The 26189-nt window shown below is 34.2% G+C and overlaps 3 protein-coding genes across 3 annotated transcripts; 2 read left to right on the top strand and 1 right to left on the bottom strand.

Moving 5' to 3' along the window:
* Positions 1-1785: 1785 nt before the first annotated feature.
* On the bottom strand, positions 1786-8644 carry LOC116015453 (receptor-like protein 9a). The gene is made up of 12 exons (XM_031255524.1): positions 8303-8644; positions 8100-8168; positions 7835-7978; positions 7395-7478; positions 7195-7269; positions 6567-6707; positions 6371-6436; positions 5393-5533; positions 5196-5270; positions 4476-4628; positions 4231-4380; positions 1786-4111 (listed from the first exon to the last, which is right to left on the bottom strand). Exons 1-12 carry the CDS (start codon positions 8358-8360, stop codon positions 1839-1841), a joined length of 3429 nt encoding a protein of 1142 aa, XP_031111384.1. The 5' UTR covers positions 8361-8644; the 3' UTR covers positions 1786-1838.
* Positions 8645-19257: 10613 nt separating this feature from the next.
* LOC116017753 (alanine--tRNA ligase) lies at positions 19258-21895 on the top strand. Its single transcript, XM_031258383.1, has 8 exons — positions 19258-19391; positions 19538-19678; positions 19795-19910; positions 20521-20613; positions 20840-20942; positions 21019-21093; positions 21340-21435; positions 21594-21895. The coding sequence occupies exons 1-8, from the start codon at positions 19302-19304 to the stop codon at positions 21651-21653; spliced, it is 774 nt and encodes a 257-aa protein (XP_031114243.1). The 5' UTR covers positions 19258-19301; the 3' UTR covers positions 21654-21895.
* Positions 21896-22818: 923 nt separating this feature from the next.
* Positions 22819-25542, top strand: LOC116017752 (WAT1-related protein At3g30340-like). The gene is made up of 6 exons (XM_031258382.1): positions 22819-23883; positions 23959-24021; positions 24114-24230; positions 24313-24721; positions 24804-24955; positions 25218-25542. The coding sequence occupies exons 1-6, from the start codon at positions 23702-23704 to the stop codon at positions 25378-25380; spliced, it is 1086 nt and encodes a 361-aa protein (XP_031114242.1). The 5' UTR covers positions 22819-23701; the 3' UTR covers positions 25381-25542.
* The last annotated feature ends 647 nt before the right edge of the window (positions 25543-26189 follow it).

Below are 26189 nucleotides of genomic sequence, written 5' to 3'. Positions count from 1 at the left end.
TAATTTTAGCTTCCAATACATGATCAGCCAACCTTGTAAGAACCAGTCTTGTACCATTGCATAGTCCCAAAGAGTGATCAATAATATTTCTCAAAAGCATAACTGGTGACCCCACTTTTACAGCAAGTGCATGATTAGGGACGCCAGAACCTCGCAAACCATTTAAAAACTTCGGAGTGTGTAGATCATTCAACATATTAGCATTTGAATCAGACTTGCAAACGGAATCACAACTCAAATACGTCTTACCTTGGCTTGGATTTTGCTCATTCATATACTCATTGATTTGATCGACATCCAAAGTTAGAGCCAAAATAGCACTATTATTGAGGCAATTGATATCATTGTTGCCATTACGAAATCTTGGGAATGTGCTCTCAACAATAGCCGCAATAGGATCGTTATTATTATTTGAGTAATAAGTGTTCTGGAATAGTAATGTCACAATCACCTTCACTTGAAATACCAATTTCTCCATCACCAATATTAGCAATCCATTTAGCAAATTCTTCAAGGTCTTGAACTTCAGTGTTTGATTGTAAGCCCCTGAGTCGTAGATTCTTGGTTAACCTAAGAACTTTACAACTTCTCCAAAGATAGGACGAATTTACTTGCACCCACAATATCTTGCCTCGTGCCTTTTGGAATTACTGGCAATATTTGTCTAAAATCTCCACCCAACACGACTGTCTTACCTCCGAATGTCATTTCAGCACTGTTTGGATTGTTCAAACGCAACAAATCCCTCATTGTCCTATCAAGAGCTTCAAAGCAAAATTTATTCATCATCGGAGCTTCATCCCGAATTATTAACTTAGTTTGGACAATTAAATTTGCCAAACTACTTCCCTGATTGATGTTGCAAGTTGATAATGGATATTGGTATTGCAAACCTAGAATGTGTAGTCCCTCCTCCAGGTAATAGAAGAGACGCAATCCCACTTAACGCGACATTTAGCACAATATCACCCCTTGACCTTAAAGCTGAAGATAGCGATTTCCACAAGAATGTTTTCCCGGTTCCACCATATCCATAAACAAACTATAATCCTCCACAGTTGTTGTCAACATCATAAATGACCTCTTCATATATTGCCATTTGCTCTTCAGCTAGTTGGCTAACCAAAGCATCATTTTCTTCTTTAAGGGCATCACGATCATATGCTAATTCCTCTTATACAGTTGTACCAATGTATTAGTTGAGAAACCCACATTTGGAATCGACATTGGTGGAAAGTCTTTTAAACTTTTCCCAAAAGTTGATAGCAATGTTTCTAATTCCAAAAGAGCAAAATTCTTTCTTTGCAATTCAGTCAAAATTAAATCTGTAACAAAAACAAAAATAAGTAATATAACAAAAATCAATACATTATAGATAAAGATGAAACATAAAACTGAACAAAATTGTAAGTCTAAAAGAATTAGAAAACGATGTAACATTTATTATATTTAATGGTGTAGAGGAAAAGAAAAGGGGAAAATTACAAACTTGAAAAGTATTTGTTAGTATACAAGAAAGAAAGCATACTGTAAAAATTAATATTATATCTAATTACGTTAATATACTTTTTATTCTCACTAAATCCATATTATCAATGGCCATGGACAAATTCAAATCACATTAAGGCATACAGATTATACTTTTCAGTAACTCTTTCATTGACATTTTCCAAGTTTTTTATTTTTGAATAAATAACCCTTCATTTATTACCGTAACAAACTTATCACATAAACTGTCACGTACTATTGACTACACCATTTCACACGTATTGCGAATATAGCAAGTAATACAAATAAAGATGTATAAAATGTCATTAAAAAACATAAATTGATAATATTTACATAAATCTTGAACGAAGACTTCGCATTCTTAATTTGAATTTAAGAAATGCTATCCAAACATAGTCATAACATGACATTGCACATAACTCAATGAAACTAAACCAAGTTCTCCTCCAATATGGGTTTATACACAGTACTACAACCACGGTTACCAACATAACTGTGTAAGCTATGAAAAAGCTTATGTAGAATGATTTCATGTCCATAAAATTGTTTTCTTCTTCACCATTTTCATGTAACAATACTTGTGGCGGCGGCAATTCTTTATGGGTGCAAAGGTTGCTAAGTGGAGGGCCACAAAGAAGAGCATTTCCTTCATAACTGCTTGCATCAAATGTTGCAAATTGAGCTTTACGATCTGGGATGGGACCACTTAAATTGTTGTGGGCTACACTGAACACTTCCAAAAAATTGAGCGCAATTAGTTGAGCAGGTATTATCCCATTTAACTTGTTGTAGGAAAGATCTAAACTCTCGATCTTTGCAAGACCTGATAAGGTTATCGGGATGTCACCAGTGAGATTGTTGTGCGAAAGATTCAAAGCACGGATTTCACTTAACTTTCCAAGATTAGAAGGAATGTTGCCACTTAATTGATTGCAGGATAGATCAAATCCCGACATGTATTGCAACACTGTTCGCTTATAAGAATATGATTGCAGCTTGGAGGTAAATCTTGCCGCGACATGATCATCGACTAAATAAGCATCATCATCATCATCAATCATAGCTAAAGGAAGGTGAAATGCCATTGCCAATTTGCTTGTTTCCAAGTACGACAATGATGTCCAAGTCTTAGGATCCCTTGCTACTTCAATAGCTAATGAAGATTTTCTAAAGTCGTAATAAAACATAGCTAATGCCATCTTATCCAAACAATGAAGGATTGGACCACTAAGATTATTGTACGAGAGATCTAGAATACTCAGATGACTCAATTGGCATAATTGGCTAGGGATAACCCCTTTAAAATAATTCCCTTTAAGGAGAAGAATGTTTAGTGTACTAAGGTTCCCAATCCATCCCGGAATTTTTCCTCTAAAATTGTTATCACTGAGGTCTAGCAATGCCAAAGAAGTTTGATCACAAAATGGCTGTGTGAGTTGACCTCCAAACTTATTTTTGCTTAGATAAAGATGTGCTAACCTTCCAGGGTTGAAGCAAGATGGAATTGAGCCTGATAACATATTGTCTGACATATCCAATAGCATAATGCTCTCTAACTTGCAGAACTCTATAGGAATTGGACCTTCAAGTTGATTATTGGACACAGAAAGAAGATAAATGTTTGACATATTGCCTATACACTTTGGAAGTTTTCCATGCAAATGGTTGTTACTGAGGTCTAGTCCCATTAGTGTAGTAAAAGTGGTAGAGAGATCATCAGGTATCGTGCTCGCAAAGTTGTTGTTGTCAAGTAGTAAGGCCGACAATGAATATGTATTTAGAGCTCCTGGAAATACTATTTGCCCTTGGAACTTGTTATTTGACAGTTTCAAAAACTGTAAAGAGTAACAACAAGTAGCTAATTTTTGTGGCAATTCCCCCATCAAGTTATTGTTAGACAAATCCAAGTATTCTAGAGAATTAAGGTCCCAAAAACTAGAAGGTAAGCTACCAACAAGATTGTTCCCAGACATGTTTAGTACAATTATGTTTGGAAAGAAAATATTTATATCATTTGGGATCTGCCCACTTATGTTGTTCCCAGAGATATCAATTGTGCCAATGTGGAAATTAGGTTTTTTGGGGAATTTCAAGTACCCTTTAAAAGCATTGCCACCCATGTAAAACCCTTCTAATTTTGTGTTATTCTCTAACAACCAATTAGGAAAATCACCTCCAACATTATTTCGTGTCAGATCAATGATTCTTAATTGATTTTGGTGAAGTAAAAAGCTTGGCAATCTATGATATTGTCCTACACAATTGGATAAACTAAAAAACTCTAGTTTGAAGGATGGCACAGAGTTTTTAGAACTGGTTTCCAAAATCACTTCATTGTTGGCAGCAAATATGAATTTGAGATTTGAGTGATTGCTAAATGACTCAAAAGAAAAGGGGACTTGAAATTGGTTATTTGAAATGGTTAAAGATTCAAGTGATGTTAGTCTAGACAATGGGGAGATAGCTATGTTGCCAAAGAATTGATTAGAGGATAAATCAATCAATCTAAGAGAAGTCAAGTTTCCTAGGCAAGGGGGAAGCACACCATTCAACTCATTCCCACTAAGTCTTAACTCTTGAATATTTTTAAGCTCACACCAACCTGCAAACGAGTGCTTATAGTTAACCTCTTATAATTTCGAGCTATCTTAAATAAATTAATTAGAAGACATTGCCATTGAATAGATTTGTTAAGTGAGAAAGAATTATAATGTTGTATACCTTGTTTTGGTAAGGTTCCACTTAGTCCACATTCGGAAAGTGAAATAACTTTGAGAGACATCAATCCTCCAATGTTGTTAAGGACATTTTTGTCAACAAGATAAGAACCATCCAAGAATAGATTTTCCAATTTGCTCAGATTTTTCCAATCTAAAAATAATATAAACCATAAGATATATGAGACTTGACAAAACCGTCAATAAAAACACTTAAATGGAAAGCTAAAAAGTAACAAATAAACTTACAATGAGTTTCTAGAAAGTGATTATGTCGAAAGTAGAGGGTCTTGAGTGATGAGAGAACTGATAAGGATTGTATCAAATTGCTGTAGTTGGATGTTGATCCACCTAATAGGCTATCTAGGTGCAGCACTTGAAGATGGCTTACATTTGCAATGCCTGATATTGAAGGTGTCACAATATACTATGAGGTTGGCTCTGATACCAAATTAAAGCATGTATTCCATCTCAACTAAAAGCCTAAGCCGATAGTTGGATTGCACATTTATATTTATATATTATATATGCTTAATAGTTAATTAGTTATGCCTTGTGGAGTTTGAATGTTTGGTTTATGAACTTATGTAGTTAAGTGATGGATAGCAATTAACAATTAACATAGTTGTCCAGAAAAAATGGCGGGTCCCCGCCTATCTCGTGGACCCAACGAGGTCAAGGAGGCCGGGCTGGCCCCCTCAGGCCCGCATTTTGACGGGCTTTTTAGTCCGCCCTGTCACAAGGGTGGGCTTTGGCGAGCCCTGCCCTGCTTGCATTAACAACTCTATTCATATGAAGGAAATTATTTTTTCAATATAATACCCCGTAAATAATTTTAATCGCAGTTGATAATGATTTTTGAGTAAACTCCTAATATTGCAATTAGTACAACTGCATGCATATATGCACCATGAAATTCATAGACACAACTAAATATATACTAAGATCTGTTTAAGTGTTTGACCATACCTTTAGTGGTGAAGAAGTCCTCAACTCCCGTATTACTTAAATCCAATTCTTCCAAATTGGTCAAAGCAAGTAGCTCTTAAGGTAATAATGAAAGAAGAAAAATAAAAGTGAGTTAACAAGAAAGATATAATATATTGTGACAAATAATGGTGAAATGTGATCATAGTATGTAAAGGTGGTAGAAATTGTAAACTAACCATTTATTTGTAATGATCCTGTTATAGTGAATTGTACAGCAAGGTCTAAGAACACGAGTGATGGAAATTGTTTAAGACTTGAAAATACGCTATTATTAAACCGATTCTGTCTTAAATGAAGACTTTCCAAATTTGGTAAGCCTGCCAAAACATATCCAAACCAACATTCGTTCATATATAATGTTTATTTATCTTAAATAACATAATTAAACTATTGCCATACACTTCAATGTTTACAAATAAGGTAAAATTACTTAATTGAATATGGTTTATAATTTGTTGTTATTAGGTTGACAAAAGTCATAGTAGGAATATGAAAGTGCACAATAAAGTATGAAAGTTCACAATAAAGTGTAGTGTCTATTTTTTTTGAAAAGTGTAGTGTCTATATATATATATATATATATATATATATATATATATATATATATATATATATATATATACCTCTGTTCAAATGTGATCGCGCCTTAACGTGCGGTCAGTGCAGTCGCACCAATAGTTATGCAAATATGCACCAATATTATTAGAAAACGCACAACAAAAAATGCACAAATACACCAAAAATGTATTATTAGGTAGCATCACCAAAAATGCACCATTAAGTATGCATAAACGCATCACATGATGTTCAGAAATGCATAATTAGGTGTGAGAGGTATGGTGCATATTTTTTGGGTTTGTTGTGCGTTTTGTGAGATATTTGTGCATTTCATTATTGTGCATTTTTCTAACACTATTGGTGTCTTTGTTAACACTATTAGTGCCTTTTTTAAGCGGTCATACTAACCGCACTTTAACGCGCTGCTGCATTTGAACTGAAATCTATATGTACACGTATATATAGAGAGAGAGAGAGTAGGTGGGAGGGGGGGGGGGGATTAATAATAAACTACAAGAGTAATTAATTTAATTTACCAAGAGATCCTAATTAGAATGGACACAAATTTTATTTAAAACTCATGTGTATAAACATACCTCCGGTGGTGACGAAGTTGTCGATTCTATTACAACTTAAATCCAATTCTTCCAAAGCAAGTAGCTCTTTTAAGCAATAGGAAATTAAAGAACAAAATAGAAGTGAGTCAAATAGAAAGATATAATTATTGGAAGTTCGGAAATACCAAGACACAGAAAATGGTAGAAATTGGGCATTTATATGTTCAAAACTAACCATTTATTTCTACTGATCCATTTATAGCTTGATTTGTAGAGAGGTCTAAGAATCTGAGTGATGGAAACTGTTTAAAACTTGGGAATATGGTATTATTGAAATTATTAGATCCCGCATGAAGAATTTCCAAACGTGATAGGCCTGCCAAATTAAAGTATATCAAATATAACATCCGATCCAATCATATATAATGTTATTTATTGTATAGAATATAACTAAACTATCTGAGTATCTTCCCAAAAGGTTGAATTCTCAACCCCAAGAGCATCCACGCCTCCGCCTCACAGAATATCTGGGATGAGGGTTTTTAAATTTTTTATTAAATAACATTATGTTTAATATTATTATATTCTAAATAAAAGAATTAAAATGTTTAATTATACAATCATACCCATTTTTCATAAAATGAACTAAACACACCAAGACAATTTTTCAAAATTCAACAAAACACTGAAAATTAAACAATTTTTTTTAAAAAAAATGACTCAGTTTTTTTTTTTTAAATACATTTTTTAGAAGTCATTTTTCTAGTTTTTCAAACACACCTAAAAAAAAAAAAGTGAACATTTGGAAAAGATGTCATCCGTAGTTCCTTTTTATATTAATTTTAAATTATATATACATATACCGTGCATGGGTCCAAGACTTTGGAATGCATTTTGTGATATGTCAAGCTCCTTCAAATTAGTAAAATCATGAATACCTGTCCAAATAATGTTGCGTTATATATATAAGTTGAATATAATATAATGTTTGCATTTTATATTTGATACCGACAATCAATATAATTACAATTTGAGGAATTGAATTTGAGATTTAATTACATACTGCAAACGGACTGTAAATCGCTTATTCCAGTGCCATCAAGGGACAAGAACTCAAGTCTTTTCAAATTTTGAAGTCTTTCATCGCCTACATCACAAGAAACTTTACTAAATAGAAAGAAAAAAAAGCATAATATTATAACATTGTACTTTGTGATATACTGTACTTTATACTTAGAGAAAATTTAAGTTATTGATTTCTGACTTTTAATAACCCAAATTTATCTACACAGGCTCATGGAAAAGGGTAGTCTCATTTGATATTTGATCATGAGTTTCTCTCTATATATATAGACATAAAAATTTGATATTATATATTTAATTGAAGTATATATATAGAAATGGTACTTGAATTGATTCAAAAAGTAAAAGATGAGATGATAGTAATATGAAATTGATAAAGCGAGCTTAATTAAAAATTGAAGTTATAGATATTGTGATTACCAGATCCATCTAAAGAATTGTGGCCGAGTTTGAGAGATTTAAGAGATGTGAGGCCACTAAGAGATAAAAGAACACTGCGATTAAACTTATTCCCCTCCAAATTTAGGATCTCTAACTTACTCAAGTTTGGTAGTTTCTCAAGCCCTGAATGAACCATAATTAAGAGCATATTGTTATTGTGATTACATGATCTATATATATATATACAACAAATTAATTATATTGAAATTGATATTAAGAGATGTAAGGTGCCAAAGAACACTACAATTGAGGCTGTTCTCCTTCAAATTTAGGACCTGCAGCATATTTAATTCAGATAATAGTTTCGCAAACCCTGCATACATGCGTAACATCACAATTATGTATAGTGCGTTAATTATAGATCGAAATACTTTAATTTATATATATATATATATATATATTTAAATTAAATTAAAGATGGATGAATATAATATTAATTAATCGAACCTTGATTCTCCACCCATCCAACCATGTCAGTTTGTTCTAAGGAAAGGACCCTAAGCATTTTAAAGGGAAGGAAAAGAGAGGCATTGAAATGCCAATCGCCTTGAACCACCCAGATCCTTGTAGAATTGAGAGAGATTTGTACAACACGCTTCGTGGTAGTGTCACATACCACGTTTGGCCATTCACAACAATCAGATCTATTATTATCTATCCATGATGAAAGAGAATTACCGTTTGGATTGTTTATGTTGGATTTAAGCTGCAAAAGTGCAAACCTTTCTTCTTCCAAACAACCTTGGCAAAACCACCAGTTTGTAGTTAGCAGAACTAGTGTGATGATGATGATGAGGGAGCTAATCCAAAACTTGCCCATTTTGATGACACTACAAAAGTATTCTTCAATAATGTGAAGTGGTGTGTGAAGTTGTGTCTATTGGTGGCCTTTATAAGAAGGTATCGAAAAGTTACGGTCCCTTTGATTATTTAAATATTATGATGGGTTGTACGTTTTTCTTCCTAGTTACTATTAAAAACTATGAAATATATTTTCATCTTGATACAATTTTTGTCATTTGACAAATGAAAACGTAAAGATTAGTTATTTTAAACTTAGCGATTAATTATGTCAAAAATTGAATTTCCAAATTATTAAAGTTAATGGAAATATTTGAACAATGACATCTATCTTATGTTTAATATAATTTTAACACACAAATAGATAGACTTGACAATTCACGTAAATAGTTATGTTAATGAGTTAAATGAGTTGACACAATAGATATATTTAGTTAACTGGTATTGGAGATCCACACACAATACATCATGATAATTTTTTTGGGGTTTGATTTTGTGACTACCTATTTAAAATAGTAACATAGGTGTTATCACATTACATATATAGTAGTTGGTTGGTATGAGACCTTTCTTATGAAAAATAATAGTGATGTCCTCAAATCACAAAATATTTAGCAAAATAACATTACCTAAAAACCTCAAGTAATGCTAATCTTAATGAATTCTTATTGGATTTAACGAGCTAACCTATTAAGATGTGTAAAATTAAAAAAGGCCAATTCATTATTGGTCTGAAACATGTTACTAAATATTTTCTTCTCCAATTTCAAATTAGCATGTCAAGGATCTCGTGGTTCACTGACACCAAGTTTCTCCTTCATATGAGAGGTTGTGGGTTTGAATTTCACAGGGAGCGATATTTGCTCTATCTCACAAGAATGGTATATTTTGTAAGTTCTATAAGTGGATCAAAGCGTGTTTAAAAAATAAAACCCTTCCCTTTATACGGGAGGTGGTGGGTTCGAGCCTCAGTGGAGGCAATACTGATTCTTGTGCTTCAATAGGTTGAGAAAGTAATTATGAACAGATAGTGCATTGTAATAGAGTCAGTAGTGCCAAAGGCCTGGTGGTCAAGCGGCACCCGGTGTACACTCCCATGTGGAAGGGGAGTGGGATCGAGCCTCAGTGGAGGCATCTGTTGACTCTTTGTGTTTCAGTAGATTCAGAAAGTAGCTATGGACAGATACTACAAAAAATAAAAAATAGAAAGGTGGATCAAAGCGTGTTTTTTTCTTCTCCTTGAAAGAAGAAATGGGAATACTGAGAAATCCCTTGGCAATCCCTTTCATCACGGCTGCATGTGTTGATTGAAATAATTGATTTGCTATCGTTTCCCATTGGAAGACCTTGACTTGGAAAGCGCATATTTTTAGATTTACTGTCCCTATTAATAGTTACGTTCACGATACGCCATTTACGATTATCGTACTTAGTCCTTATCAGTGGAGTTTTTTCGCGGTTATTGAAGAATTTTTGTAAGTGTTATTAGGAAAGAGAAAGTAGGTGGTGATGAAAACAAAATAAAAAACAAATTTTATTTAAAAAAAAAAAAAGTTGAGGGTCAGGCGTGCCTGACGCGCAACAAGTCTTCCCTTTTTCCTGCAAAATTACTGTGCTATTATCTTAGTCTTTGCAGGAGTCTCTCTTCCTTCACTCTCTTTGCCCTTCTCTCCTCCACTTGGAATGTCACTGTTCCAATATGCATTCAATATCCACTGATATTGATGCTCTTAGAGCATCCTTATCAATTGAGTTTTTTCGCAGTATTTTAAGAGTTTTTGTAAGTGTGATTAGGAAAGAGAAAATGAGTAGGATTTAAAAAAAAAAAAAGACAAAACAAAACAAAATTTAAAAAAATAATAATATTTAATGTTGCTGTTAGGCGCGCCTGACGCGCACGCGCCCGCATGGGCGCTACTGTGCGCAGAACGCGCACAGCAAGCAACAGATAGTTAAATTTTTTTTTCTTGGATTCCTAAAATCCCCATTCTTTGCAGATGATTCCCACATCCTCTCTCTCTTCTTCTCACACTTGCCATCTAAGCATTAGATCTGACATTATCTTCATATAAACCATAGATGTAGATGCTCTTAAACCTTTTCCCACTTTCAAAATATTAAAGCATCCTTATCAATGGAGTTTTTTCAAGGCATTTTAAGAGTTTTTGTAAGTGTGATTAGGAAAGAGAAAATGAGAGGAGAAGAAAAAAATAATAAACAAATATAATTTTCAAAAAAATACTAATAAAACAGTGTGTCAGGCGCGCCCGCATGGGCGGCTGCTGTGCGCAGTACGCGCACAGCAGCCCATGTTAAACAAATAATTTCTTTTCTCATTTACTGTAGCATAAACCCCAAGTTGCAGAAGCTCCCTCTTCTTCTCTCTCTTCTTCTCTCTCATGGGATGTGGCAAATTTACTGACAATAACCAAAGAAATAACTATTGATATGGATGGCCTTATACGGAGTATCACTTTTACAATTATTTATTATTTATTCTCTATAATGTAATTCTTTAACCTTTTCAAAAGGGTCGCACTTGTGTAAAACCGCCTCACATATCCTTATTTATGATACGGGTCAGGTCGGGTTGAATCGACATGCAAATACCATACTTATATGCGCAAATGTCATACTTATATGTTCAAATGTAATATTAATCAAGAATAAAAATTTTATCATTTATAAAAGAAAATGTAATCCTTTTGAAGAAAAATGTATAGTAATAATTTTGCATTTTAATGTAAAAATATTATATTTTCCATCAAAAAGTATTTCATTTTTCATAGAGTCATTGTCATTTTCGGTCCTAATGTTATTAGGGCATTGCCAATTTTAGTCCACTTCATTAATTTTTGTCACATTGTGACCAGTCTTATTTAATCCTTATCACTTTTAGTCCACCGTTAAAATTCTCGTCAAATGGCCGTCCAAAACAGGGGTATTTTCGTCTTTTCATGCTCTGGTCATCTCCTTTACCATTTATCGTGGTTTTCTTTACACATTTGTAGTCGTCCCTTTCTCCTTTCTCCTTTACCCTTTGCAGTCGTCCAAAATAGGAGACGCCGCATAGAAAGATTTAGGTCTCCATTGGATGATATTAAATATGATAACAAATTAAATAATACTCAGTAATACAATTGAATTTAATTCTAAACAAATTAACGAGCATGCTAAAGTCGTGAATTGTTTAATTTTATTTTATATTCTAATGCTATGCATTGTTGATATACTTATGTAATTATGTATTAATTTTTAAAATGTCTTTAACATGTAGGATTTAAATAGGCTTACTTTGAAGCTTTTTTAATGTTCTAAATACTAAACATGCTTTTAAAAAGGCTTCAGGCCAGGCTAGGCAAATTGTAGGATCAGGCTTGAGCCTAACAAAAAGCCTACATATAGGCTCAGACCTAGGTTTTGGCTTTAGATTTTCGTACGTAACAGGCACAGGTCATTGACCGATTTTTAAGTTTCATTACATTAAAATAAATTGTTGATGAGTGTAATTGCACCTTTAAAAAGTTTAGAAGGCTAATTGATTTTTATTTTTTATTTTTGCAATCCCTTCATCACGGCTGCATTATGACATTATGTGTTTGATTGAATAATTGATTTGCTGTCGTTTTCCATTGGAAGACCTTGACTTGGAAAACGCATATTTTTAGATTATATTTATTATGCCTGTTAATAGTTACGTTCACCGTTCAGGGTACGCCATTTACATGGCTGCCAATTCCCAAATGAACTCATGAGTGCCTTTTTTTTTTTTTTTTTTTTTTTTCTAAATGATTTTTGTCACGTAACAGTAGGGATAGAAATAGGTTATACAGAACTGAACTCTTTAAAATTAGGTCAAGACCTATTATGAAATCTTAGGGCTACACAACGTTATGTAGACCACCATGATCGTCAAATAAAACTTTAGTATAATTAAAATAAAACTTTAGTGTTATTATAATGAAATTAGTGTGTGAAAAATGAAATTAAAAAATTGAGTTTATTCTGTTAGATATAAATAATGTAACTATATAGAATAGTCTACAAGAAACCTGACACGGAAGCAGTGTTGATCTCCCGTGCCTCTTGAACGGTAGACCGTTAGTCATATTTGGCTCATACTCGACTCATAACCCTAGATGGTGTATTGGTGTTTACTGAGTAGTATGAATACAGTATCTGAATGTGCTATATAATGAATATCATGTATCCCATGATATAAGTGTTGGTTGATGCTTTTTTTTTTTTTTTTGGTGGATAGTGTTGGTTGATGCTAATCATTCTTTTAAGTGTTTTTATTGTTAATTTTTGATTAATTGTTATTACTGTCATAATATTTAATGAAATGTCACAACTTAATTATGTGAGTTGATTGTTAATTATTTATGATATTATATATGATAAAAAATTAAATAATACTCAGTAATACAATTGAATTTAATTCTAAACAAATTAACGAGCATGCTAAAGTCGTGAATTGTTTAATTTTATTTTATATTTTGATGTTATGCATGGTGATGATATACTTATGTAATTATGTATTAGTTTTTAAAACGTTTTAACACGTAGGATTTAAATAGGCCTACTTTGAAGCCTTTTTAATGTTTTAAATACTAAACATGCTTTTAAAAAGGCTTCAGGCCAGGCAAATTGTAGGCTTAGGCTTGAGCCTAACAAAAAGCCTACATATAGGCTCAAGCCCAGGCTTAGGTTTTAGATTTTCGTAACAAGGCGCAAGCCTAATTTTCTAAAGCTCGACTCGGCCTATTTCCACCCCTATAAATGAGTTATTCATATAGTAGTTTTTTAAATAGAGCCAATACTTTGTGATTTAGTGACACAGATATTGATTCTTTATGCTTCTCTCATTAAAACATAAATTTTAGGGGTAAAGTACAAATAAGCCACCGAACTATTTGGGAAACGGCAATTAAACCATCGAACTTAAAAAACCTCCAAATAAGCCATTGAACCCGATAAAAAAGAGCAATTACCATTTTTCATAGGTTACCTTCCAGTTTTTGCTGACTGGATTGCCACATATTCATTGTATTTTATTTTTTATTCTTATTATAATCTACCTGGATGATTTGTAATCAAATTATCAAATTAAATATTCCAGCCCTAAAATTTCTCTCCTCTTCGCTGATCTTCCGATTCTTTCTCTCCTCCTTCGCAAATCGCAACTTCCGATTCTTTTTCTCCTCCTTCGCAAATTGCAAATTTCGATTCTTTCTCTCCTCCTTCGCAACTTCCGATTCTTTCTCTCCTCCTTCGCAACTTCCGATTCTTCCGATTCTGGTCGTATTTGAATCTCAATTTCACTCCAGACAAGCGCTACCATTGACTCGTTGAACCTGTGCGAACGGTGAGGAGAAGGCGGTGTCCAGGTATGTATTTCCAACCATGGGTTTTTGAATACTAATATATGTGCGGATGGTGAATGGCTGCGTTTTGAATGGGTCCTCTGTGTAAGTTTGGTTGGAGACATTTTTTATTGTTGTGGTCCTGCCTACTGTTTTTAATATGTATTAGTTGTGTTTTAGTGTTCAGGTTGTGCCGAAGTTGTCGTATGTAGTGAAAGTTAGTGTACAGTTGTTGTTTACTTATTTGGGTTAAAGCATTGTTTCATACATCATACATTAAGATAATTTAATTTTTTCTTGCTTTTCAGTGGTCCACAATCTGCGTTTTCAGCCATAGCTTTTGAGATTATTGTACTGGATATTCTAAGATTATTTAATTTTTAAATGTTTTCAAAATGTATGACATTGTTGATTTAAGAATTCATCATGGGGGTAATTTTGTGAGAAATCCAAGACTAATGTATATAAATGGAGAGGTTAAAAAAGTAACAGTTGACGCTGATATGATTTGTGTGCCTCACCTAATGAAGTTCATTGCACATAACCGATATAGAAAAATAGAAAGTCTATCATACAAGTTAAGTATAGAGCCGATAGAGAAGATTAGGTCTTTCTTCAATGACATTCACACCTTAGAGTTAATTACGTTAGCCCGTAAATATAAGAAGGTTGATATTTTTGTTGAGCATGGGGTTGATGAAGCTGATGTAGTACCATATTCAGAGTTAGTACCTGAGTTACCTGAACCATATTCAGAGTTAGTACATGAGTTACCTGAACTAGATGGAGGGATAGTTACCCAACCTGAAGAGATAGAAGATCATAATGAGGTAGAAGATCATAATGATGAAGAAGAATATGAAGAACAACATGGGGGTGTGGATGCTAGAAGAAAAAATTCTGTTCAAAAACCAACACTTGATGATGTGGAGGTAGAGAGTGTATACTATGACTCCGATAATCCACCTAGTTACCAATTTGAGATAGAGGAGGAGGAAGCTCAACTACAACCGCAACAACCTAGTAAAGGGAAGGAGGAAGCTCAACTACAACCGCAACAACCTAGTAAAGGGAAGGGGAACGCTCAACTACAACCGCAACAACCTAGTAAAGGGAAGGGGAACTGTAAGCATCCATCGTACAATCCTACTAAAGGGAAGGGGAACTGTAAGCATCCATCGTACAATCCTACTACAGAATGTCATGAGTTAGAGTTAGGGATGCTTTATGAAGATGCACGACAGTTTAAGAATGCAATGATTGACTACGCAGTGCATTATAAGAGAGATATATGCTATTATAAAAATGAGCCTATGAGAGTAATGTATAAATGTGCTGGTGTTGAGACAACTAATGGTAAAGGCTGCCCATTTCATTGCACTGCTTCATGGGAGGAGAGATATAAATGTTTTCAGTTAAAGACTCTTGAGGCAGAACATAAGTGCAATCAAAAGTTTAGTTTGCGTTTGGTGAGTCAAAAATGGATAGAAGAAAGATATGAAGACAAAATTAGAGATGATCCTTGCATTGGGCATGTACAGTTGAAAAATCACATTGAGTCTGAACTGAAAATCAATGTAAGTATTAGCAAAGTTACAAGAGCAATAAGGTTAGTGCTAAAAAAAATTAACGCAAGTTTTGAGGATCAATTTAGAAGAATAAGGGACTATGCACAAGAGTGTTTAAACTCTAACCCTGGCAGCACAGTTTTTCTCAAAACCAGTAGGGTTACACCTGAAAGTCCTTGTGTTTTCCAGAGAATTTATGTATCTTTAAAGGCTTTGAGAAGGGGTTTCTTGGATGGATGTAGGAGGATAATTGGCCTGGATGGGTGTTTTCTTAAAGGGTTGCTAAAGGGAGAGATATTAACTGCAGTGGGAAGAGATGCAAATAATCAGATGTACCCTATTGCATGGGCTGTGGTGGAGATTGAGAACACAGATTCTTGGAGATGGTTTCTCGAGTTGCTTAAAAATGATTTGGGAATCACCAACACATACCCATGGACCATTATTAGTGACCAGCAAAAGGTATTTCTATACACTGCTTAACATTTTTATAAACTGTGTATAAAACTGTGTACATATACTGTTTAAATATTGTGTATGATGTGTATTTGTTTTCTAAAAAAAAAAAACAGTGTATCTACTGTGATAATTGTATATTGTAGTTGTATTCGCTGCTATATCACATTAGTTGTACTAATTTTCAATTCACTGCTTAATTTGCTGCTACATACCAACACTATTAAATTGAAAAACTATTGCTTTTTATTCACTACTATATGAGTGTCAACACTATTAAATTGAATTAGTTGTATTCACTACTATATCACATTAGTTGTAATTGTATTTACTAATTGTATTCACTGCTATATCACATTAGTTGTACTAATTTTCAATTCACTGCTTAATTTGCTGCTACATACCAACACTATTAAATTGAAAAACTATTGCTTTTTATTCCATACCAACACTATTAAATTGAAAAACTATTGCTTTTTATTCACTACTATATGAGTGTCAACACTATTAAATTGAATTAGTTGTATTCACTACTATATCACATTAGTTGTAATTGTATTTACTAATTGTATTCACTGCTATATCATAGTTGTAATTGTATTTACTAATTGTATTCACTGCTATATCAAATTAGTTGTTCATTTGCTGCTACCATGGACTTTAATTTGCTGCTACCAACACTATTAAATTGAAAACATTATTGCTTTTTATTTCAGGGTTTAACTACTGTTATTCAAGAGTTGTTTCCTGATTCAGAGCATCGTAATTGTGCAAGACATATTCATGCAAATTGGAGTAAGCGCCATAAAGGAAAGGTTTTAAAGAATCACTTCTGGATGTGCGCTAAGTCAACAACAGAAGGACAATTTCATGAACAACTTAAAGCTTTAGAAAGGAGAGATAAAGAGGCTAAAGTTGATCTAGAGCGATATCCTCCTAAATTTTGGTGCAAAGCGTATTTTAGGACCATAGTGAAATGTGACATTATAGATAACAACCTTTGTGAGGCATTCAATGGAACATTGGTGAAGGCAAGATGCAAGCCAATTATTCCCATGCTTGAAGACATTCGAGTAGGTGCTATGAGAAGGGTTGCAAGAAAGATGAAATCTATTGACACTTGGAAAGGTAGATATGGACCATTTATAATGAAGAAAGTGACTCAAAATAACAAGGAAAGCATTGGATGGNTAAGAAAGGACGACATCAGTTCAAAGTCAAGCTTGAAAGTAGGACATGTTCCTGTAGAGCATGGGATTTGAGTGGTATACCTTGTGCTCATGCTATATGTGCCATCTTTGACAAGGGGAGGAACATTGAGGATTACCTTGACCCATGCTACTCAAAGGAAGCATATCAAAGGACTTATGCGCATGCCCTTCAGCCTATGAATGGAGAACTCTTTTGGCCTAAAACTGTTTCTGAGGAAATATTAGCTCCGGTCCCCAAAAAAATGTCAGGTAGGCCAAAGAAGAAAAGAAATCGTGAAGAAAATGAAGGTCCACCAACAAGTAGCCAGAAGATTCGACTAAGTATGAAAGGTCGAGTTATGCGGTGTTCCATTTGTAGACAAGAAGGACATAATAGACCAAAGTGTCCTTCGGGGAATTTGAGTGGTATACCTTGATGTAGATTAAGTGTTTACTGTGAATTTCATTTTAAGTAAAATAGTTTCTTTTAGTATTAATGTAAAATACTTTCTTTTAATATGAATTTCATTTTAAGTGTTTACTTATCGCNAAGTGTCCTTCGGGGAATTTGAGTGGTATACCTTGATGTAGATTAAGTGTTTACTGTGAATTTCATTTTAAGTAAAATAGTTTCTTTTAGTATTAATGTAAAATACTTTCTTTTAATATGAATTTCATTTTAAGTGTTTACTTATCGCTTCAAAAATTTTCACAAATGAAAGGTTTTCATCCATTAAAGCTAAGATGATTTGCACAAATGAAAGGTTTTCATCCATTAAAGCTAAGATGATTTGCACAAGATGATTTGCACACCTTTAATTTAAGGTAGATGGAAAATAGCAAAATAACGTGAAGGAGAGGAAGATCAGATCAAAAGTTGCGATTAAAGGGGAGAAATTTTAGGGCAGGAATGTTTAATTTGATAATTTGATTACAAATAATCCATGTAGATTATAATAAGAATAAAAAATAAAATAAAATGAATATGTGGCAAAGTTGCGATTAAAGGGGAGAAATTTTAGGGCAGAATGTTTAATTTGATAATTTGATTACAAATAATCCATGTAGATTATAATAAGAATAAAAAATAAAATAAAATGAATATGTGGCAANCGCTTCAAAAATTTTCACAAATGAAAGGTTTTCATCCATTAAAGCTAAGATGATTTGCACACCTTTAATTTAAGGTAGATGAAAAATAGCAAAATAACGTGAAGGAGAGGAAGATCAGATCAAAAGTTGCGATTAAAGGGGAGAAATTTTAGGGCAGGAATGTTTAATTTGATAATTTGATTACAAATAATCCATGTAGATTATAATAAGAATAAAAAATAAAATAAAATGAATATGTGGCAAAGTTGCGATTAAAGGGGAGAAATTTTAGGGCAGAATGTTTAATTTGATAATTTGATTACAAATAATCCATGTAGATTNGGGGAGAAATTTTAGGGCAGGAATGTTTAATTTGATAATTTGATTACAAATAATCCATGTAGATTATAATAAGAATAAAAAATAAAATAAAATGAATATGTGGCAAAGTTGCGATTAAAGGGGAGAAATTTTAGGGCAGAATGTTTAATTTGATAATTTGATTACAAATAATCCATGTAGATTATAATAAGAATAAAAAATAAAATAAAATGAATATGTGGCAATCGAGTCAGCAAAAACTGGAAGGTAACCTGTGAAAAATGGTAATTGCTCCTTTTTACCGGGTTCAATGGCTTATTTGGAGGTTTTTTGAGTTCGATGGCTTAATTGCCGTTTTCCAAATAGTTCGGTGGCTTATTTGTACTTTTTATCCCTAAATTTTAATATGTTCCCATTTGATTTTAAAACCTCTATTAAGAATAAATTTTCCAAAAATTAACTATATATGTTTTATATTAAAATGTAAAAATATTATATTTCTTTTTTTAAAAAAATATTTTATTCCTAATTAGTATTACATTTTATTTTGAGGACAAAAATATGATATTTTTAAAGAATGGTTTCAAACTTTCATGAAAGATTAACAGCTGAAGAGTGAAGAGAGATGATTTAGCAGTAGGCAGTTAGCAGCATGGAACAAAATTTGCCCCCAACAAAGCTGGAATACTATGACAACATGTCTAAGCTTCATTCTACTGCTACACTTCTTTCTTCCTTTCGGGTATGTCCTCGCATCCTCAACCCTGTTCTGCATAGTACCCTAAAACTTCTACTAATATGCTGCCTGTATAAACCCATATCTTAATTTATAAAATTAATGTTGAGACTTTATAAAAATCCCAACTTTGAGATTTTTCTTTGATCAAGGGGGAAGATGGTAGAGATGTGATTATTGTGGACTCATCAATTTTTCATCCGCAAGGTGGAGGTCAACCCGCAGACACTGGTTTTATTTCCAGTTCGAACCTCAAATTTGTTGTCCAAGATGTTAGATCCAAGGATCAGATTGTATGTTTCTTGGTCTTGTCTTTTCTCATAATTTATTTTCCATAATTCCATGTGTTTGGTTTTGTGTTGTACCTGAAACTTTTACTTTGCCCCATAAAATATTATGGTGATGACAGGTTTTTCACTATGGATTTTTTGAAAATTCCGGAGATGGGCTATCAAATTTGAAGCTTGAGAAAGGTGCTGAAGTTTCATTATCTGTGGATGAGCAAAGGCGCATGCTCAACACTCGGTATACAGCTTTCAAGAGTTAGCTTTATCCAGTAAAATTATTGTCATTTTCTGTATGCATCTAATTTTGTGAATAATAATTTGTCTAATATAAATATATCATTGTATGAATGCTGTGCATATATTTTACTTAGCCTCTAAATTATGGAGTGAAAAAGAATTATAATTTAGTGAAGGTTGAAAGCCTATCTGATCATCATATGTAATGAGGTGGGTGTATTTGCTAGCAACAGAATTTTCTACTTCATGAAAATAGCCTATGAAAGTGCATGTCGAGAACTCAAGATGCATGTAAAGCTTGTGTGTAATATGCAGAGTATGAAGGTAGTGTGGTCAGTGGTTCACAATGTACTAAGACTACAAACATAGTTTATCAAAACTTCTAATCTAAGTATAAATAAATGCAGGGAGAATTTGAAAAGTTATTTGCAACTCAAAACATGATGATGCAAATTGGATCTGGTTAATTGTGGAAGTTTATATGTTAAACATTGAATTTAGTCTGCATTACATACTGAAAGTTGGAAGCCAAGCATATTGATCATCTTCTTTATTTGTTAGTCTTAGCTTTTCTCTGTGTCTTTATTGTTTCTCGTTTTGTCTCTTCACAGGCTGCACTCGGCTGGACATCTGCTGGATGTGTGTATTGCAAACATTGGATGGGGTCACCTAAAGCCGGGCAAAGCCTACCATTTCCCGGATGGGTATAGACAGTTTCAAGGATCTTTTTTTTTTTTGGGGTGTTCTTTTGAACATAATATAGTGCTGTTATTATGCTTGCACATAATTTCTGAAATATTAAGGTGGTCCAATTTTGCTCCTTTGAAAAAATTTATCATGTATTGCTGAACATCCAGAAAGTAGGCTGATGCAATTTCCTCCTCTGTGTGAATTTTCTCTTAACTGACATTTAGACAACTGATCTTTCAGGCCATTTGTGGAGTATCAAGGCACAGTGCCACAGAATGAACTGCAAATTAAGCAAAAGGAGCTGGAAGCAGAAGCTAATAATCTGATTTCTAAGGGGGAAAAAGTGTGCTTCTTCCTGTTAATCTTCTAGATCCAACTTATTTTTGTAGTTTATGTTTTTCACATTCAAAGCTTTTCAGGTTTCTGTTTCAACTTTTCCATATGAAGAAGCCCGCCTACTGTGTGGTGGCAGTATTCCTGATTACATACCCAAAGTTAGTCTTTGACCGTTAGGTTCTCTTTACTTCGTGAGATTCTGATATTCTGTTGACATCATTTTATTCCTTAATGTTATTGAGGCTAGTAATGGAAGATTGATTTGTCAAAACTTTGGATTAAGTTAATTACTAATGCAATAGATATAGTGGATCAGATAATCAGCTGAAGTACTGAACCAATCACGTAAACTACCTTCAATCCGAAGTTATAAATCTAACTGTTTCCCACTCCATATGGAACAGGGAAGCACTCCTCGGATTGTGAAGTTTGGAGAAAACCCCGGATGCCCTTGTGGGGGCACACATGTTTCTGATGTTTCCGAGATCAAGAGTTTGAAGGTATTGTATCCTCTCCCTCGAGTACTGAGAGGTCCTCCTGATAAGAATATTACGTCATTTGCTCTGACAATTTTCCTTTACGACTTGCGCTTCTAGCCAAGTGGCATTGAAACTCTACAACTTTCTAATCCTTAGCTGCCTCCCGGATTGCGTTTCAGGTTTCTCAAATCCGGACTAAGAAAGGAATGACTAAAGTATTTTACAACCTTCCTTTCTAACGGTAAATCTAACTCTATCACGGTGTCTTTCATTGCATCTGAAGATGGTAATATTGTATTGCATAGTGGCATGGAAGCTCAGTAGTGTGGTAGCTTTATAAATTAGGTATGCAATATTGTAATACATTATTTTAAAGATAGATTCTCCCTTCTGAACATCTTATTTTCTTATTTGTGTCAAATGTATCAGAATATTTTCTTAATTCATATAATATATATTTCAGTTGACATTCCCTTAGCCAGTATTCTTCTGATGCTTTGTTGTGATATAATTATATAAATATATAATTCTCCACTAAACAAAGAAAATGGCTGCATATATGAAACTGTGATAAATGCAAATGGCCTCAAAGCAACCTTAATTTTTGGCTATTAAACTTTAAGGAGTGTTTGGGTGCTTCAATTATAGTGGTATCTGCATTTTCTGTAGTTCCATAGAAGTTGCAGAACACTAGGAAAACACATCTGATAGTCAATAGGATTTATAAAAGAATGCTTACAAGTTACAACCTAGCCATGCAGGAGGATTTGATCAAATTTCTTGGAATATGATACCAAATATCTTGAATTGACAACTATATAGGATATATAACATGTTGGTAAATTAGGCAATATACAATGTATTTCCTTTAGATTTTGATGCCCATTAGTCCATGACAAATTGATATAACGCGAAAAAAGAACAGTGATAGATGAAGAACAGACAATGAAAACATGTCTTGCTTTTACTTCTGCAAATGCATAGATGTTCTCTTATTGAATATCTCTTTTTTGAATACTTATTGGTGATTGGTTGCAGAGAATAAAAACACATCAAAGAATATAGGCCAGCCCATTTTTCCCATGTGGGAAAATTTTAAATTTTTTATATAAGAGTTAATACCATCTAGGGTCCTCCGAGTATAATGATTTTGCCACGTTTAGTCCTAAACTTTCAAATTGACCACCTGTGGTCCTTCGACTTTCAAATTATTACCATCCGTGGTCCAAGTTAACCACCCATGGTCCTTCAACTATCAAATTTTAACTAGCCATAGTCCTTCCAGGAGGACCACATCTGGTTAAATTTTAAAAGTTGAAGGACCATGGGGACCATGGGTGGTTAACTTGGATCACGGATGGTAACAATTTGAAAGTCGAAGGACCACGCGTGGTCAATCTGAAAGTTTAGGACTAAACGTGGTAAAACCACTATACTCGGAGGATCCCACATGGCATTAACTCTTTGATATAAAGTAGAAAGTAGTCAGCCTAATTAGTACCTTTTAGATTGGATTGCTTTTGTAAAGCTATATCACTAAGTTGCTGAATATCAGGCACTAAGAGAGGCTAGCAAAATGGACAGATCAGAGCTCTCTTCTCTAATTTATTTGGTTAAGATTTTACGAGGATTCTGTGGATACAGCAAGTACCTTAACTTGGTTTACTGCATAAAGCCAGGCTCATAGAGTCATAGGATAGACAAGATGTTTTATTCCCTGCTCCCATGCCCTTCCATAAAGATGCTTTTACTAGTCAATTCTCGAGCAGCATTAGATGCTATGCAGTTCTGAGTGAAAAAAGATCAAATCTTGCACTAGATGCTGCATGGGGGAAGGAGGCGCAATCGATTCTGTTTTATCCCCACTCAGGAGATGCCTTTTTTTAGAATGATTGACGTGTATAAGTAATTGAGTCACATGTTAAATGTTCCAAAGTTAGCTAATCAGCTAAGGCCTGTACTAATGGAACACAATCCAGACCACAGTTCATGGTCAATACCAGAAACCGAAATATTATTCTGAGTTGTTTGGCATCAGTCAAATGAAAGAAAAGAGGCTAGGGTGTTACTTTCTTTCAAAAGAATGCGAAAGGGAGAGTATATGTTTATAAACTAATGGCAATCTTTTATAGCCTCAAAGCAGTGATGTGATTGGGAGAATTTAGTCTCACTTCAGCCTGTATTCATTTCCCTGGAAGCAGAAGTCTATATAGAGCTTCCAATGCCTGCTTTAATTAGCCTCATTGTTAAGCAGAAAGTCGAGAAATTTTTATCAAGAGGCAAATAGATGAAGAGTTGTGTGGCCTGGTACCCTGTTATGTTAATGCTGGCCATCGATTTTGCCTTTGCAATCACTAATGTGCTTCTCAAAAAAATTATCATTGATGGAATGAACCATTTAGTCTTCATCACTTATCGGCAGTCAATTTCAACCATATTTTTAGCCCCAGTTGCCTTTTTTGTCGAAAGGTTTGCTTGTTTTGATTCATTTTGCTTTTATAACAACTTTCTTGTCTCCGTGCTAACAATGAATTTTTGTTGCAGGAACACCAGACCAAAGCTCACCCCACGCATCCTGTGCCACCTTTTCTTATGTGCGATTGTTGGGTAAGCGTTAGTGCATAGATTCTTATGTTTTTCTCGAGATTATAGAAAATTCTGTTTATATAGTACTTAGTTCCATGTTTGAAATCTCGCAGGGCATCTGTTACTCAATACTTGTTCCTTATTGGTGTCGAATACACATCTGCAACGTTCGCTTGTGCTTTTCTGAACATTGTTCCTGTGGTCACATTCTTAATGGCATTGCCTTTCGGGTATGCATTCTCGTTTACCAAAAACAAATGTGCTGTTTCAGTTAAAAGAAATCGATCTGTCAAAGTAACGATTATGACACAGGTTGGAGAAAATAAGCGTCAGAAGTAGCAGTGGAAGGGCGAAAGTGATTGGCACACTAATATGCTTGGGAGGTGCCCTTTTGCTGACTTTCTACAAAGGCTTGCCTTTGGTTAAATTCCCACCATCAGAAGCCGTGGCTGTTGCAGAAACGATCAGGCGGGTATCTTCCCAACGACGAGAAAGGTGGATATATGGTTCACTGGCATTGTTTGCTGGCACGCTGTTTTGGTCCTCGTGGTTCCTTCTTCAATCGAGCGTTTCCAAGAGTTACCCTTGCCAGTACTCGAGCACCGTTATCATGAACTTCTTTAGCGCCATTCAGTCTGCTGTGCTAACTTTGTGCACCGACAGAAGCGCTTCCATTTGGATCCCGGCGAAGAAGATTGACATGGCAAATGTCGTATATACTGTAAGTTCACCCTCCAAGATTGTTCGGTCCCTTGATTATACACGTTTTTAGTGAAAGCAACGAAATTGTGGATATGATGCAGGGGTTGGTTAGTTCGGGATTATGCTTCGTGGGAATGTCGTGGTGTGTGAAGAAGCGAGGGCCTGTTTTCACCGCGGCTTTCAGTCCTCTGGTGCAAGTAATGGCAGCCATGGTTGATGTTCCCGTTCTACACGAACAGCTCCATCTAGGAAGGTAATCAGTCATACTTGTTGAATCAAGCGTTTTATCACTATACCAAAGCCTATACCACTAATACTTTATTTCCTTATATTGCCACGTTTTCGAGAGGCAGGGTACTGGACTTGTCCCTTCAGACCTCTGCCCAAAGCCGCTTGGTGTTGGACTTGGCCCTTCACTGGCCTCTGCCCAACGAGATTGAATGAATCTCAATTCCCACAGGCATTTCCCTTGATGGGCTATTCTAACTATGTTTTTATTGCCTCATTCTGGGCAGTGTAATAGGATCAGTGGTAGTGATTATTGGGTTGTACATTCTGCTGTGGGGCAAGAACAAAGAAATTCACAAAGTAGGCCAAGAAAGGGAAGATGAAAAGGACACAGAATCAGCATTTCAAGGTGTTGTTGAAGACAATAATTGTGAATCAAGAATACCATGATGATCAGTCTTGTTGTTCATGGAACAATTATTGCTGATCTCATATTCCTCCCTTAATGTTAATTAAAGAACTCTCTTGTTACTTTCTGTCCTTCCAACATATTTTTGTGGACTCATTTTCCTTTCAATGAATCTATCACAACACTGCTCTTACAAGGACCAACTCTTATTGCAGAGTTAAGGCCTAAGGCAATCATATATTATGGACTATGGTTCACCCTACAAAAAGTTCATTTTTAATATACTGAATATTCATTTCTAATATATTGAATATTCATTACTTGTGTACCAAAAGTTCATTTTTAAGTATATTATTTAAAAATAAACTTTCAATATACTAAAAATTAATATTTATCTATGGTCCACTGTATAATTTGCAGACTTGAGGTGTGATTCATAGTTTTCACCAATGTTGCAAAAATTCCGCCTAGGCGTCGATTTGCCGCCTAGTGTATCACCATAATAGGTGGTCTAGGCGGTCCCCTAAGGGTCGCCTACGCCAATTAGTCGGTCGATTAGCTATTGTTCTTTTTTTCAATGGGTTATTTCACTCAAATTGATATCGTTTAGAGCGAAATTACTCTAAATTGTTCAAACTCTAGATGTTTTTTAGGTTAATATTTAATATTTTAGTATTAACTATTAAAGTATTAAATAGTTTATAATTATTAGTTTTAAAAATTTTAAACAAAATTTAAAAAATAAAAAATACACAGGCATCTTAATCGCCACCTAGGTACTCTAGGCGCTATATGTCCTTGCCCCTGGACGTCCGAGGAGCGTCTAGCGACTTTTCCAACCTTGATTTCT

Source organism: Ipomoea triloba, chromosome 4, assembly GCF_003576645.1.
Source record: "Ipomoea triloba cultivar NCNSP0323 chromosome 4, ASM357664v1".
Lineage (NCBI taxonomy): Eukaryota > Viridiplantae > Streptophyta > Magnoliopsida > Solanales > Convolvulaceae > Ipomoea > Ipomoea triloba.
This window is presented reverse-complemented; position numbering and strand designations above follow the sequence as displayed.